This window comes from Grampus griseus, assembly GCF_964374135.1.
Source record: "Grampus griseus genome assembly, chromosome: 2".
In the NCBI taxonomy this organism is placed as follows: domain Eukaryota; kingdom Metazoa; phylum Chordata; class Mammalia; order Artiodactyla; family Delphinidae; genus Grampus; species Grampus griseus.
The window spans coordinates 86310744-86325445 of record NC_139018.1 but is presented as its reverse complement, the minus strand read 5'-3'; the positions used below and the strand labels follow the sequence as shown (position 1 = coordinate 86325445).

General features: G+C 36.9%; 1 protein-coding gene across 3 annotated transcripts in view; it reads left to right on the top strand.

Annotated features, from left to right (window-relative positions):
- The window catches only part of UBR1 (ubiquitin protein ligase E3 component n-recognin 1), a 167520-nt gene that overhangs the window by 72047 nt on the left and 80771 nt on the right, over positions 1-14702 (top strand). For all 3 annotated transcript variants that reach the window (XM_082647339.1, XM_082647338.1, XM_082647340.1), the window contains 9 exons: positions 2634-2772; positions 3957-4019; positions 4261-4384; positions 4700-4807; positions 5449-5537; positions 7083-7181; positions 8135-8292; positions 12900-12999; positions 13543-13671. In XM_082647339.1, the coding sequence (XP_082503465.1) occupies positions 2634-2772; positions 3957-4019; positions 4261-4384; positions 4700-4807; positions 5449-5537; positions 7083-7181; positions 8135-8292; positions 12900-12999; positions 13543-13671 (1009 nt within the window). The remainder of the gene's footprint in view (positions 1-2633; positions 2773-3956; positions 4020-4260; positions 4385-4699; positions 4808-5448; positions 5538-7082; positions 7182-8134; positions 8293-12899; positions 13000-13542; positions 13672-14702) is intronic.

Here is a 14702-nt window from a genome sequence, read left to right as displayed (position 1 = left end):
ATTGGGAGATTGGGATTGACATGTATTCACTGATGTGTATAAAATGGATGACTAATAAGAACTTGCTGTATAAAAAAATTAAATTAAATTTAAAAAAAAAAGAAAAGAAAAAGAAGAAAAAGAAAAGAAGATATTTTGATGGAGGTTCCCTTGTGGTGCAGTGGTTAACAATCCACCTGCCAATGCAGGGGACATGGATGTGAGCCCTGGTCCAGGAAGATCCCACATGCCGTGGAGCAACTAAGCCCATGTGCCACAACTACTGAGCCTGCACTTTATTTCTTTTATTTTTATTTTTTGGTATGCTGGCCTCTCACTGTTGTGGCCTCTGCCGTTGTGGAGCACAGGCTCTGGACGCGCAGGCTCAGCGGCCACGGCTCAGGGGCCAGCCGCTCCGCGGCACGTGGGATCTTCCCAGACCGGGGCATGAACCCGTGTCCCCTGCATCGGCAGGTGGACTCTCAACCACTGCGCCACCAGGGAAGCCCTGAGCCTGCACTTGAGATCCCATGTTCCACAACTACTGAAGCCCGTGCGCCTAGAGCCCATGCACTGGAACAAGAGAAGCCAACGCAACGAGAAGCCTGCACACTGCACCAAAGACCCAACGCAGCCAAAAATACATAAATTAATTAATTTTAAAAAATTTAAAATATTTGATGGTAGGAATAAGGAGATAGCCCTTTGCCCTGTGCTTTGGGATCTAGATTTATTTCAGGTGTAGGGATTTAACAGTTTTTTGTGGTTTTTCTTCGGTACGCGGGCCTCTCACTGTTGTGGCCTGTCACGTTGCGGAGCACAGGCTCCGGACGCGCAGGCTGAGCGGCCATGGCTCACGGGCCCAGCCACTCCGCGGCATGTGTGATCTTTCCAGACCGGGGCACGAACCCGTGTCCCCTGCATCGGCAGGCGGACTCTCAACCACTTCGCCACCAGGGAAGCCCCAACAGTTGTTTTTTAAAAGTTTATTTATTATTTATTTTTGTCCGCATTGGGTCTTCGTTGCCGCCCGCGTGCTTTCTCCAGTTGCGGCGAGCAGGGGCTGTTCTTCGTTGAGGTGCGTGGGCTTCTCATTGCAGTGGCTTGTCTTTGTTGCGGAGCACAGACTCTAGACGCATGGGCTTCAGTAGTTGTGGCTTGCGGGCTCCGTAGTTGTGGCTCGTGGGTTCTAGAGCGCAGCCTCAGTAGTTGTGGCACACGGGCTTAGTTGCTCTGCGGCATGTGGGATCTTCCCGTACCAGCGCTCGAACCCATGTCCCCTGCATTGGCAGGCAGATTCTTAACCCCTGCGCCACAAGGGAATTCCCTTAACAGTTTTTTTTAGCTAAAACCCAGCAATTTCTAACGACCATATGTCTTTTAGTGACAGTAATATTTGCTCTTAATTTACAAATGCAAAAGAGAATTCTAGACCTGATATGAAATACAGTTTGGGGCTTGTAGGAATTTTTCTACCTGAGTAATATAGGAGTTTCACAAACCTAAGTACAGTTTTTTTAGTTTATTGGGTGTATTTGTATTATTCTATGAGAGAGAATTAAGAATTTCAATTTTTAAAAACATTAAATGTATTGTTTTGACTTTTGCTGGGCCATAAACTGTTTATGAAAATAACGATCATCAGCGATTGTGTCCACAAAGGTTTTAATTTCAGATATTTTGATAGCATCAGTTAAATGCTTTAAGAAACTTTGTGTTGGTAAACATAGTACTAGCAATATGCCTGTCTAAAAAGGGTGGGTTGCTTGAGTGTGGTCATGTGTGTAGACCGCACTGGACTTCAAATTCACAGATCTGAGTTCTAATTCTCACTGCTTATTGGCTTTGGGACCATAGAGAAGTCTTTTTGAGCCTCTATTTCCTAAGGTATAAGAGGCCTGAGAAAAGCTGCCTCTTAGAGTTATGAGGATCAATTGAGTATTAGTGAAAGGTTATTATAAACTGTTTAAAACTGATAATAACTTCTGACATTTGTGTAGCCCATGACAGCCATTTTCACGTATTTTATAAGATCCTCACACCACTCTCAAATGTAGATATTATACTCTTCTTAGAGGTGGAAAAGCTACTGTCATCTCAGCAAGATTAAATGCTTAAGTGATTTGTCTAAGGCCTCTCAGTCAAATGGTAGTTCTGGCACTTTAAATCTATATACCTTTTTAAAAAAAACTTAAATGTGCTATAAAACCAGTATCACTTAAAATAAATAGAAGGTAAAAACAAAAATAAGTTAAATAAAAACTAAATGTTAATAAAATCTGTCTGTCATTGCCTGCTTGAAGGTTCTGAGCCTGAGGCCTGTCTCCTTTTGTCAAAGTGGGAGATTAGCAAGATTTAAGAATGGTGTTAAAGACATACTGCCACTTACTGAGAATAATATTTTAATTCTGAAAGTTAGAAAAATTGGGGGACAAACATCGAAAAGGTAATACTTTTGTCAGGGTTTTTAAATTTTATGGCACTGTACCACTTAAAATCACCTCCTATACTAGTATTACAGAGGTACTTTCCCATACGTAGGAAGCTACATGGTGCTGCTTCATCACATGGCATATATTATTTTAGCCTGTATTTCATGTTTTCCTTTGTTTATTTGTTGCAGTGTCTGAATATATATCTTTTTTTAAAAACAGAGAGAAAAATGATAGCTACTACTGTGTCCTTTTCAATGATGAACACCATTCATATGACCATGTCATATACAGTCTACAAAGAGCTCTTGACTGTGAGCTCGCAGAGGCACAGTTGCACACCACTGCCATAGACAAAGAGGTTCGTGTCATTTGAATTATTATGCTGTCTTCATCAGCTTCCTGGAAATTGGGTGTTGACTGGCCCTTGCCAAGTGCCTTAGTATTGTGTTAGGTACAACCATCCTCTTCATTTATCCTTTATAGCCTAAGTAAATTGGTTGAAACTTGATTTTTCTGTGTGTGTTTAACAGTTTAAGATGACTAATTTTCCTCTTTTGTTCTAAATAATTAGAAAGTTACTGAATATACTTGGCAAAGAGTAGTTAAGAATGTCAGCTCGGGCTTCCCTGGTGGCGCAGTGGTTGAGAGTCCGCCTGCCGATGCAGGGGACGCAGGTTTGTGCCCCGGTCCGGGAAGATCCCACATACCGCGGAGTGGCTGGGCCTGTGAGCCATGGCCGCTGAGCCTGTGCATCCGGAGCCTGTGCTCCGCAATGGGAGGGGCCACAACAGTGAGAGGCCCGTGTACCACCAAAAAAAAAAAAAAAGAATGTCAGCTCAACCTCAGTCTGTTTCTATAATTATTGAATGAATGAATAAATGCATGAATTATGAGAAGTTGGTTAGTTAACATCATCTATTAAAACTATTTTTAGAATAATATTGATAGCATGGCTCAGCTTTTATTTAACACCCATCCAAAGCAAAATGTGTTCTTCGGGTATGCAGAAGGAACATTAACCTAATCCCTACCCTCAAGAGGAGGGTAAGATGGTAGAAGAAATATCATGGCACTAGTAATTAGCATTGTGATTCTAGGACTTGAGGAATCAATATCCTGGCCAAACCTCTAACCCACTAGTGGACCAAAAGTGTGATATGGAACACATGATGAAGAATTTTAAGTTTACTCATGAAAACTATCTAAGACATATAATAGGAGTTTAGTAAACCTAACTTATTATTATCTGATAGAAATAGAATATACTACAATAAGTAAATAATTGACATTCTTGCCAAGCAGGAAATCTAGAATCCTAAAGTATAGAAACTCTCCACTAGTGGTATTGAAAGTTCTGAAGCTACATAAAACTGCTAAACATTTATGTTTATCTTCTAGGTATTGTCAATCTTAGGACTTTTAGGCAGTCAACAAATGATTGATAATTAAGAGCTTATTGGGTCTTTGGGCTTTATATTACTTATTGATTGATTGGGATTGTCAATCTACTACCACCTAATTCTCATGTTTGTCTATAATTAGGGCCGTCGGGCTGTTAAAGCAGGTGCTTTTGCTGCTTGCCAGGAAGCAAAGGAAGATATAAAGGTAATTTTCTGAATTAGAGTCAAAAAGAGAATTTTAAGAGGAATGCACATTACAAGAGCCCAAGTAAAACAATTATATTGTTGAAGTGGTTTGACATCCTAAGTAAAGATAAGATTGGAGCATTTAGACCCAGAGATTTGGAACTGCAACAGTTATAGATTTCTTTTTTTGAAGAGTAGATTACTTAGTTAGAACAAAAATTTTAAAACTAGTTTGTTTTTAATATTCCTTTCATTTCTAGAGTCATTCAGAAAATGTCTCTCAACATCCACTTCATGTAGAAGTATTACACTCTGAGGTTATGGCTCATCAGAAATTTGCTTTGCGTCTGGGGTCCTGGATGAATAAAATTATGAGCTATTCAAGTAAGTATATAGCCTATTTTTCTTATTTTTCATAAACTATTGTCTTTTTAAATAGCCACAAATTTTAAAATGTCATTGAGTATAAAATAAAATGGTTTTTGTTTTTTTTTATACATTTTGCTTATTTTCAGGATTGCATTTCAGATGCTGTGAATAATGTTTCATTGGCTCTTGATTCTTTGATATTGACAGAATAATTCTTGATATCAAGTGTAGGATGATTACTGTTAGTTTTTTCATATGTTATTATAGGAAATGTACTTTTGGGAGAAAATACTTTAAGAATAAAAATTATATGACTTTTTTTGTTTGTAGGTGACTTCAGACAGATCTTTTGCCAAGCATGCCTTAGAGAAGAACCTGGCTCTGAGAATCCCTGTCTCATAAGCAGGTTAATGCTTTGGGATGCAAAGCTTTATAAAGGTAGGTAGATCTTTACTTGTGCTTCTTGCCATGAAGCAGAGGAATATTATGACCTTAAAGTGGAGTTTAATCTCTTTTGTTTATTAAATCAGTGAACTTGATAAGATATTATACTTTGAAGGTGAGGTTAACCAATCAATATGTATTCTGTGTTAAAACCCTGGGATATTGCCTTTTAATTATAGTGCCTTTTCATTTACTCAGAACCAGTAAAAAGAGTATGTATGCATTCATGCAGTAGTGCCATTATAAAAGCTATGTTAATTTTCATTTTTAAAATTTAAATGAAGAACCAAAAGTAAAAGGTGAGAGAAAGGTTAAAGGGGATGGAGAAGGGAAAGTACAGAGTAAGAGTAGTCTTTAGTGAAACAGAATGAAAAGGAATGGAGAAAGGTGGGAGAAGTAGGATGAAGTAAGGTACAGGAGTGAGAGGGGTACAGAAAAAGAGGGGAAAGGCATTACATGTATGTATTTTAAATTCTAGCTATTAAATATTAATGCAATAAATGCCACTAACATTTGAGTCCTTGAGGTCTATTAGCATGTGAAATATTTTTATAATATTCTGCCACTACTAATAGCTGGAATGTTTTTTTTGCCTTGGTGATACTCCTCCCACCTCCCTAAAAAATGATGTATAGGTGCCCGTAAGATCCTTCACGAATTGATCTTCAGCAGTTTTTTTATGGAGATGGAATACAAAAAATTCTTTGCTATGGAATTTGTGAAGGTAATTGCTCTTTATAAATAGATATCAATAAATAGAAATAGAAAACCATTTTTGTAAGTGAAATAATGGAAACAAAGGGGATAATTATGAAGCAAGAATTTAATTTTATAGTTCATTTCTCTGTCAAAAAGTTCATTTATTTTCACGTTTGGTAGTATGGAAACAGTAGTCTGAGAGAGGAGATAGGTGGAAAATGACCTATTGTTTGCCTAGAAAAAGCAGTAGGAAGTTATCACATTCATGAATACATTTATCTTTTCTAATCATTTGTTAGTAAAATTATAACAAGAGCAGTGACTAGCTGAAAGGCATAGCAGGGAAAAGGAACAGATATACATGCTAAAAGGAGGCAGATATCTGATGGGCAAGAGTTATACTTAACTATTTGAGGCTAGAATATAAAGATAAATCTTACAGCTTTTTAATATTGTTTTATTGATCTATTGTATATCCCTTATATTGTTATATTTTTTGTCTCTCTCTCTCTCAAGTTAGACTAGTTAGAACATGTACTTCTTTAACCTTCTGCTTTGCCTTATACAGAGGTATCCAGTAAATACTTGTTAGTTTACTCTGATTTTGAGTGGCAGGAAATTCTGTAAAACTTAGGACAGAGGTAGACCCAGGATGGAATTGGAAGCAGAGAGTTAAATAATGATTGTCATAGGCAAATGATACTATGGGATAAGATACCTGCACTTCCTGGATTTTATAAGTAGATTGTTAAAAGCAACTAAGACATTTGGTTTCTTTAAAGGTGATGACAACTCAAATTATCAACTCTATTCTTCTAAAACTCATTAGAGATAGAATATTGGACCATATCTGTGATCTGAAATGAAGTTTTTTCCTTATACAGCAGCAGTTCTCCCTCCTTATATGATGTTTTTCTGTATACCATGGTTACCTCTTAAACTTTGTATGAATTCTAATGGTTGAAATTAAATATGTAGGTCAGGGATCTAACACTGTGCTTACATATAATAGATGCTTGATGCATGACTGGATGTATTATATTTTTGTTCTCCCAAGATATCAGGATTGATTTTCAGCTGGTATGCACCAGTATGTATAAGAAGTTATGTACAGCCAGCATCCATTCTGTTTAAGGCTGGGTTGAATCTGATGGTTGGTTTTCTGGGTCATATCAGCTTTTAAATACTTTCAATATAGTCCCTGCCCTATTCCATTGGGGTAAAATCTGCTAAAAATTGCCCCAGATTCTGTTTGAGAAAGTATATACTACACCTTTGCAGTCCTCTGTGATTTTTACGTGTGTGTGTGTGTGTGTGTTTGTTGTGTTTTTTAAAAATAGTTCTCAGTATCCAACTATGCTAGTTTGGGTAGCTGAATTCATATTCAGTCTTTTGTTATTCTCTTTCTAGTAAATTTTTGTTGACCATAGTATCTCCCCTTAATAAATAGGAGTTATAATACTTGCCATCTTATACATAGGAACAAATATAGCAGCTGTTAAAATTGGGATTTTAAAAGTTTTCAGTACTTATTTATAATTGCTTCTCCACTTATTGTTTTATCTTCCAGTATTATAAGCAGCTACAGAAAGACTATATCAGTGATGATCATGACAGAAGTATCTCTATAACTGCACTCTCAGTTCAGATGTTTACTGTTCCTACTTTGGTATGTATTAATTAGTCTTGGCAACCTTTCTAAGTAATATTTATTTTATTATTTAAGAATTTTAGTTAGTGTTGAATTGAATTAAAACAATTTCTGAGTCACTATGCTGGTCTAATTACACGTGGAAAATTGAATAATGCTTCAGTGGTATCTGCACGTGAAAATACTTTAATGATACCCAAGGGCTAGGTAATTTGTGGAGTGGGAGTGATGGCACTACCTTGGTCCAAAAGTGCTTATTCCTGCAGGTGAAACCTAGGGATGGTTTCTCAGTGTCTAGAGTAACTTAGGAACAGTGCCTTTTTAATACCAAAAATTTTTTTGTGTGCTATTCTCTTGTTCTTTAGGTTTTTTTTTTTTTTAATCATTGTTAGGGTGGGGGAATAGAGTAAGACAAAACAAAACAGGAGGAGAGTATAACTGTTGAGCATTTGCATGAGATGGAGCTGCATAGGCCTGGGAGGAGGAGGGTGGAGGATTCTGCTTCCTTTTTATCCTGCTACTTTTCCTGTTTCTTCTGGAAAGTTCCTACTTTCTCTTTTCAAAGGCCAGAGAAAAGAATGGGGAAGAGAAATTGGATTGCGATTAAGGGGGAGATGTCAGAATAGAAAATATATATGACAGAAGCCTGAAGTATATCTGTTTGTTCTGCTTTGCTCACTGTGTGATTAACAGTGGTAAACATTCATGTAAATGAATGTTACACAGATACTGTGTAACCTGTGTAATGGGCTTGGGGTGTTCAGATAGGTGTTTTCTAGTTGCTGAGGAGTAGGGAATTTTTACTTTTAGAAAATAATTTCTCAGAAATTGCTATCCTGTGAGACTAAGGAGTATGTTTGATGCTCAACAAACATTTATTCAAAATGATTTACCAACCAAATGAATAAATAAGTAAAGTCCATACTATAATGAGTTAATACTAAAGACAATATTCTTCACATGTTCTGCAGGCTCGACATCTTATTGAAGAGCAAAATGTTATCTCTGTCATCACTGAAACTCTGCTGGAAGTTTTGCCTGAGTACTTGGATAGGAACAATAAATTCAACTTCCAGGGTTATAGCCAGGACAAATTGGGAAGAGTATATGCAGTAATATGTGATCTAAAGTAAGTTGTTCGAGTAAAAAGGTGAGGGTACCTGTTAAACACAGTTGTGTTTATTCTGTCCTATATATAAACATCTGATCCTTTTGGTTATCTTGGAATCTTTATAATGATGGCAAGGACAAAGAACTGTTACTGTGATGTCAATAAATGTTTTAAGTGAAGGCTTCTAATAGAGTTAAAATCAGGTCAATAAAGAAGGTACTGAGGAAGGGCCTCTCACAGGAACTTAGGGTCTCTTGGGGTCACCAAATGAATCTCCATCATGGTCACCATGCCTTCCACTCACTACCACTCATGTATTTTGGTTCTGCCCCTCTTGCATAGTCTCTTTGTGCTTAGTTTCAGATGATCTTGTTGATGTGAAATTTTTTAACTCCTTTTTCATACATATGACCAAGTATTCATCAGGGGTTTCTTAAGTTTTTCTCCCTGAAGAAATGGAGTTTCCTTTTAAAGTAAAGTTGGAATCATATGATAGGTCACATTTGGGATCATTGGACCTAAAAGGAAATAAATTTCTAATTTTTTTAGAAATAGATGGTGACTACTATAAGGATTATGCTGTATAAAGTATTCAATAAATCATAAACTTAATTATTTTAAGAATATATTAAGACAAAATATGTTTCATTTAGTTCACTATTAAAAAAAGAGCTCTAAGATATATATGATTACTTATTCTAGTCCCTACGTGAATAAAATCATTCTAATTTTGTCCACTTCTTCTAGTGACCATGTAAAGTATAGAGAGCTGGAAACAAGTTTCTAAACCAACCTAGAAATAGTTTACTCTAGTTAGAAAAATACATTTGACAGATTTCTGGAACTATGCATTGGATCCTTGATATTACTCAGAAAAATGTTTTCAGACCCTTTCAAATTCTGCAATTTCTAAACATGATTATGACATGTAATTCTTTCTTTAAAGTTCAGTAAATCGTTATGTTATCATATCTTCAGTACAAGTTGAGATGGTGATGAGTTCAGTAGTGAATTGCCATTTAGCCAGTGTGATTCACAAATTATGCATAATTTACAATATGCAAAACAAACAAAAAATATACAAAAACTCCAAATGGCAGTACTTAAAGTTTAGTGTTAAATCAGTGTATTTATCATTCCTTTGGTCTACTGTATAGGAAAAATCTCTTTCTGTGGTTCTCATTACTCTGAAGTATTCTTATAACAGAGTTATTTTTCTATCCAGAGAAGTGCATAATCACATCATTGTTTTGTCTTATTTTATTTTGTGGATCTCTGACTATAATTATTCTCTGTGGTAAATAATTTAGAGTTAATGCATCCCTAGATACTTACCCCTATGGTAAAACTTTAGGGTCCCTGGTTGGGAAGGTAATTTTAAAGTTTTCCCACTCATCTGATGCTCACAACTGCTCTCCTACATCCTTACATAAGTAGAGATATCTCTAATGACAAGGAGAAGGGAAAATTAATGTCTTTTGAGGACCTGATTAGCAGATATTGTGTTAGACTTCTCGTGTAATTCACTCTCACAAGGGTCCTGTGTTATTTATTAGTAACTGCTATGTGCTAAGAAGCTTTACTTATTTTACTTCATTTTATTCTTGCAACATTCTCATAAGGTAGGTGATATCTTTATTTGTAGATTATAATTATTTGACTAAGGTCACAAAACTAGTAAGTTGCAGAATTTGGATTTGAGCCTAACGCTATTTATCTGTAATACTCATGTTCCTTTCACTACATTATGTAGCTTCACAGACTACATAAACAACAACAAAGCCTTCTCTGAAACCTGGCCTAAAGCACCAATCAGATATACCCTTCATTTAACAAATAATTACTGAACCCCATTTCTCAGTCTCTCATTGTAGAAATTTTGTAGTCATTCTTATTATTTCCCCATATACTTACTCATTCACCACTTCTTCCTGAAGCCCTGCTTATTTTTAAATCAGTTAGAAATAACCACAAATACTTAATGCCTTTTAACTGTTTCTAGAATAAAGTACAGATTCTTCCAGAATTTGTAGCTCTTCATAGTCTCACTTTATATACTACTTATCTGACTGTACCTCAGCATGAAATAAGTTTATTGGTCCTAGCAGAAGCTCTGTTCAGCCTGCCTCAGGAAATTTTCACTCTCTCAAAGCAGTGCATTCTAACCCTTGAGTAGCCCCTTCCAACTTTTAGAAAGTTTATTTTATATTGAAATCTGTCTTTGTAGCTTTCATTATGTGGCTCTAGCTCACCCTTTGTCCATTCAGAGCAACTCAGTGCTCATTTAACTTGACGTATTTGAAGACAGCAGGCATATCTGACAACTCTTTTTTATGTTAAGTTGCATCATTTTCTTTAAATATACCCATTTCATATTTAAAATTCCTTCTACATTATTGTCCTTCGCTACTGAAGCTGTTTTAGTTGACTGTGTACCACTTAAGGTATATGCCAAGAAATGAACACAGTACTCTGAGGTCTGTGTAGTAGAAGGAAGGGATTATTACCTCTCTCATTCTAAATAAATACACCTGTATTAATTTAGTTTCATTTGTCACTCACTCTATGGAAGGTATCTGTTGGGATATTATGGAAATGAAACTTAGAAAAGAGATGCAGTTGAACCTTGGTTCTGTTAAGTGAATATTGTCCTTTTATTACTCTAACTTGTTCCTTCCTTTTTCTGAAAAGTATAGCATATTCTCAATGCAAGTCACCCTCTTCCTCTCCTACTCTGTCCCACCCTCTCCTTCCACTGCTTTTACCACCTATTTTTATCTGCAGACTGCTTTTCTTTTCCTTTCCTTCCTTACTCTTTCCTTTCTTCCTATCTCTTACATCTTCTTTACTTCCTAGGTCTCCTACAGGGGTCAGGCATGAACTATGTGAAACTAGAAATGTAAATTTTCTTCTCTAGATCAGTGCTTCTCAAATATTAATATGAATGCAAATCTTTATGGGAGCTTGTTAAAATGCAGATTATTACTTAGTAGATTCTGCATTTCTAAAGATTCAGTTGATGCTCATGCTTCTAGTTTGTGAACCAACCTTTTGAGTAGCAGTGCTCTACTGCTACTTTGCCAAACTTTGATGCCATTTGTTCATTGTGGTAGAGTTTAAACTTTAGTCTTTTTTACTTTAAAAGGAAGATTTAGAATGTAAAGATTTAGAATGTAATTAGTATATTTCAAAGTTATTTCTTTGATAAAGTCCTGATGATTGTTTTTCTTTTGTTTTTTTTTTTGCGGTACGCGGGCCTCTCACTATTGTGGCCCCTCCCATTGCGGAGCACAGGCTCCGGACGCGCAGGCTCAGTGGCCATGGCTCACGGGCCCAGCCGCTCCGCGGCATGTGGGATCCTCCCGGACCGGGGCACGAACCCATGTCCCCTGTATCAGCAGGTGGACACTCATCCACTGCGCCACCAGGGAAGCCCCTGATGATTGTATTTTAACTTTCAACATATTAATGGATATTTAAAGAAAGGGAAAATTAAACCACAATCCTTACTATCTTTATGAATAAAACTAATTTTTCCTCCATTTTTTTGCCATGTCTTTTATGTTCAGCATTACTTCCTTTGTGCCCTTTTTTTGGGAACTTAACATTGGATTGCAGTGTCCAGTATACATATCTGTTTTCCCATCTGCACTTTGAACCTCAAGGGTAGGGTGTCTGGTTCATGTTTATGTTCCTGATACCTGGTGTGTAATAGGAATTGATTTGGGTTGGCTGAGTGCAAAATAATTTTTAACAATTGTTAATGATTCCTTCCTGAGAAGTTATTTTGTGATAAACCATGTTCCCACTGGATATGAAAACAGCCATTGTCTTTACAGCCAAAAGAAGTATTGGTCTTGTAAATTATAGGCTAAAATGGGTCTGTTTATCTTATGAAACAAATACATTCTGATATGTAAGCCACGATGACATAGGTGCTTATATCCTTCTTCTGGGTTCTGGGCGAAGAAAGCCTGGAGGTAGGAAGTCTGTTCCAAATTTCCTGACCCACCAGCAGTAGTATATCTATGGTACCGAAATCAGGTAGCAGGAACGAATGGCTCTGGGAACCAGTGCAGAATAGTCACACAAAGTTGTACAAATCTTTAGTCATTACATACTGAGCAGCAGTAACAAAGGTATTGAATCCTCAGGCCAAACTACTATAATTCTCATGACTGCATGCTTTAGGGGAAAATGTGTGTCATTTTAATGCACAAAAATATTTTATAACTTACAAAATATTCTGAAATAGTTTGCACAACCAGCATACATCATGCACATGTAGTTTTGACATGCATTTTGAGACTGAAGGGATTTCAACTGGTCCTTTGGGTGAAGGGTATGAACAGTTCTAGAAAATTTGTACTGTGGTTGTCCAGCTGTGACAGGCTAGATTCACTTAATCAGACTAACTTTTGAGTGGAGAAGTCAGGCTTAGCTTTGACATCTGCCTCTCATAGGTAGAGCATTCACATTTTGCTGGTGTAATTCTAGCACTGCCTAGAGTTATAAGAAATTAGAATTCATAATTTTGATGAATCAACATTATCTATAGCCCTGAGAACCTTAAAATTATCCCAAAATAGGAAAGTGAAATGTTTCTTTGTCTCTTGAAATGATAGGTATATCCTGATCAGCAAGCCTGCAGTGTGGACGGAAAGATTAAGAATGCAGTTCCTTGAAGGCTTTAGATCTTTTTTGAAGATTCTTACCTGTATGCAGGTATGATAGTTCTTCTGTACATCAGTAAGATAAATTTATTTAAAAAAATTTAACCCCAATCTTTAATGTTTTGTTTTATTTTGAGCAAATTATGTTTTTTATTTGAGAAAGGATAAATCTAGCAAAATAGAAGTAAAATTTAAACACTGCCTCACTGATTCTGCTTTAATAGATCTTTCTGAATAGCTTAGTTAACTGCAGTTGTTACTATTAATGTTTATTTATGCTTACCATGTGATAACTGTAGTAAGCACTTTCATGCATTCTTTCTTTTGAGCTTCATAGCAATCTTATGAGGTAGTTACTATTATTATCCCCCTTTTACCTATAAGGGAATCATAGCTTAGAAATAATTTGACCAGGGTCATACAGCTAGAAAAGTGACAGAGTTATGATTTGAACCCGTGCGTTCTGACCTAGTGTAACAGCTATGTTAAAAAACTACACATACATGAATATAAATCCTGATGATTTTATATTTTGCCAGTGGAAGAGCAAAGAAAGAGGGCCCATATGTATATGTTAACCACTCTTTTCTTGTAGGGAATGGAAGAAATCAGAAGACAGGTTGGGCAACACATAGAAGTGGATCCTGACTGGGAGGCTGCCATTGCTATACAGATGCAATTGAAGAACATTTTACTAATGTTCCAAGAGTGGTGCGCTTGTGATGTAAGTAAAATTTGTTAGAAGGATCCGTGCCTTTTTAAGTGTTCTGATTGTTATTAATAGTATAGTTTTATGTTGCAACTTCCTTGATGTAAAGTTTTATTGCTTAAATAGTTTCTTATATGTTTGAATTATCTTATTAAATTTGTAGTTTTTTACACTTAATTAGAAAATGTGCTCCATGGCATTCCATTTACCTTTGGGAATAGTGGAGTTTAAAAAATACAGCACACACTAATCAATTAATAAATTATTTATTGATAAATTTATTTCCTTGGACATGAATATTAATAATAAAATTAGGACTAGACTTTTAAATATTCCAACAGTGGAGGGGTGTAGATATTAATTCAATCAAGAGCCTTGTTATATGAGTTAAACCATTAAGAAAATTAATTTTAGTTATTTATTTTTTAATTAATTTATTTTTGGCTGCGTTGGGTCTTCGTTGCTGTGTACAGGCTTTCTCTAGTTGCGGCGAGCGGGGGCTACTCTTCATTGCAGTGTGCGGGCTTCTCATTGCAGTGGCTTCTCTTGTTGCAGAGCACAGGCTCTAGGCGCGTGGGCTTCAGTAGTTGTGTCATGCAGGCTCAGTAGTTGTGGCTCTCAGGGTCTAGAGCTCAGGCTCAGTAGTTGTGGCGCTTGGGCTTAGTTGCACCACAGCATGTGAGATCTTCCTGGAGCAGGGCTCGAACCCATGTCCCCTTCATTGGCAGGCAGATTCTTTTTTTAAATAAATTCATTTATTTATTTTTGGCTGTGTTGGGTCTTCGTTTCTGTGCGAGGGCTTTCTCTAGTTGCGGCGAGCGGGGGCCACTCTTCATCGCTGTGCACGGGCCTCTCACTGTCGCAGCCTCTCTTGTTGCAGAGGACAGGCTCCAGACGCGCAGGCTCAGTAGTTGTGGCTCACGGGCCCAGTTGCTCCGCGGCATGTGGGATCTTCCCAGACCAAGGCTCGAACCCATGTTCCCTGCATTGGCAGGCAGACTCTCAACCACTGCGCCACCAGGGAAGCCCCTAGCAGGCAGATTTTT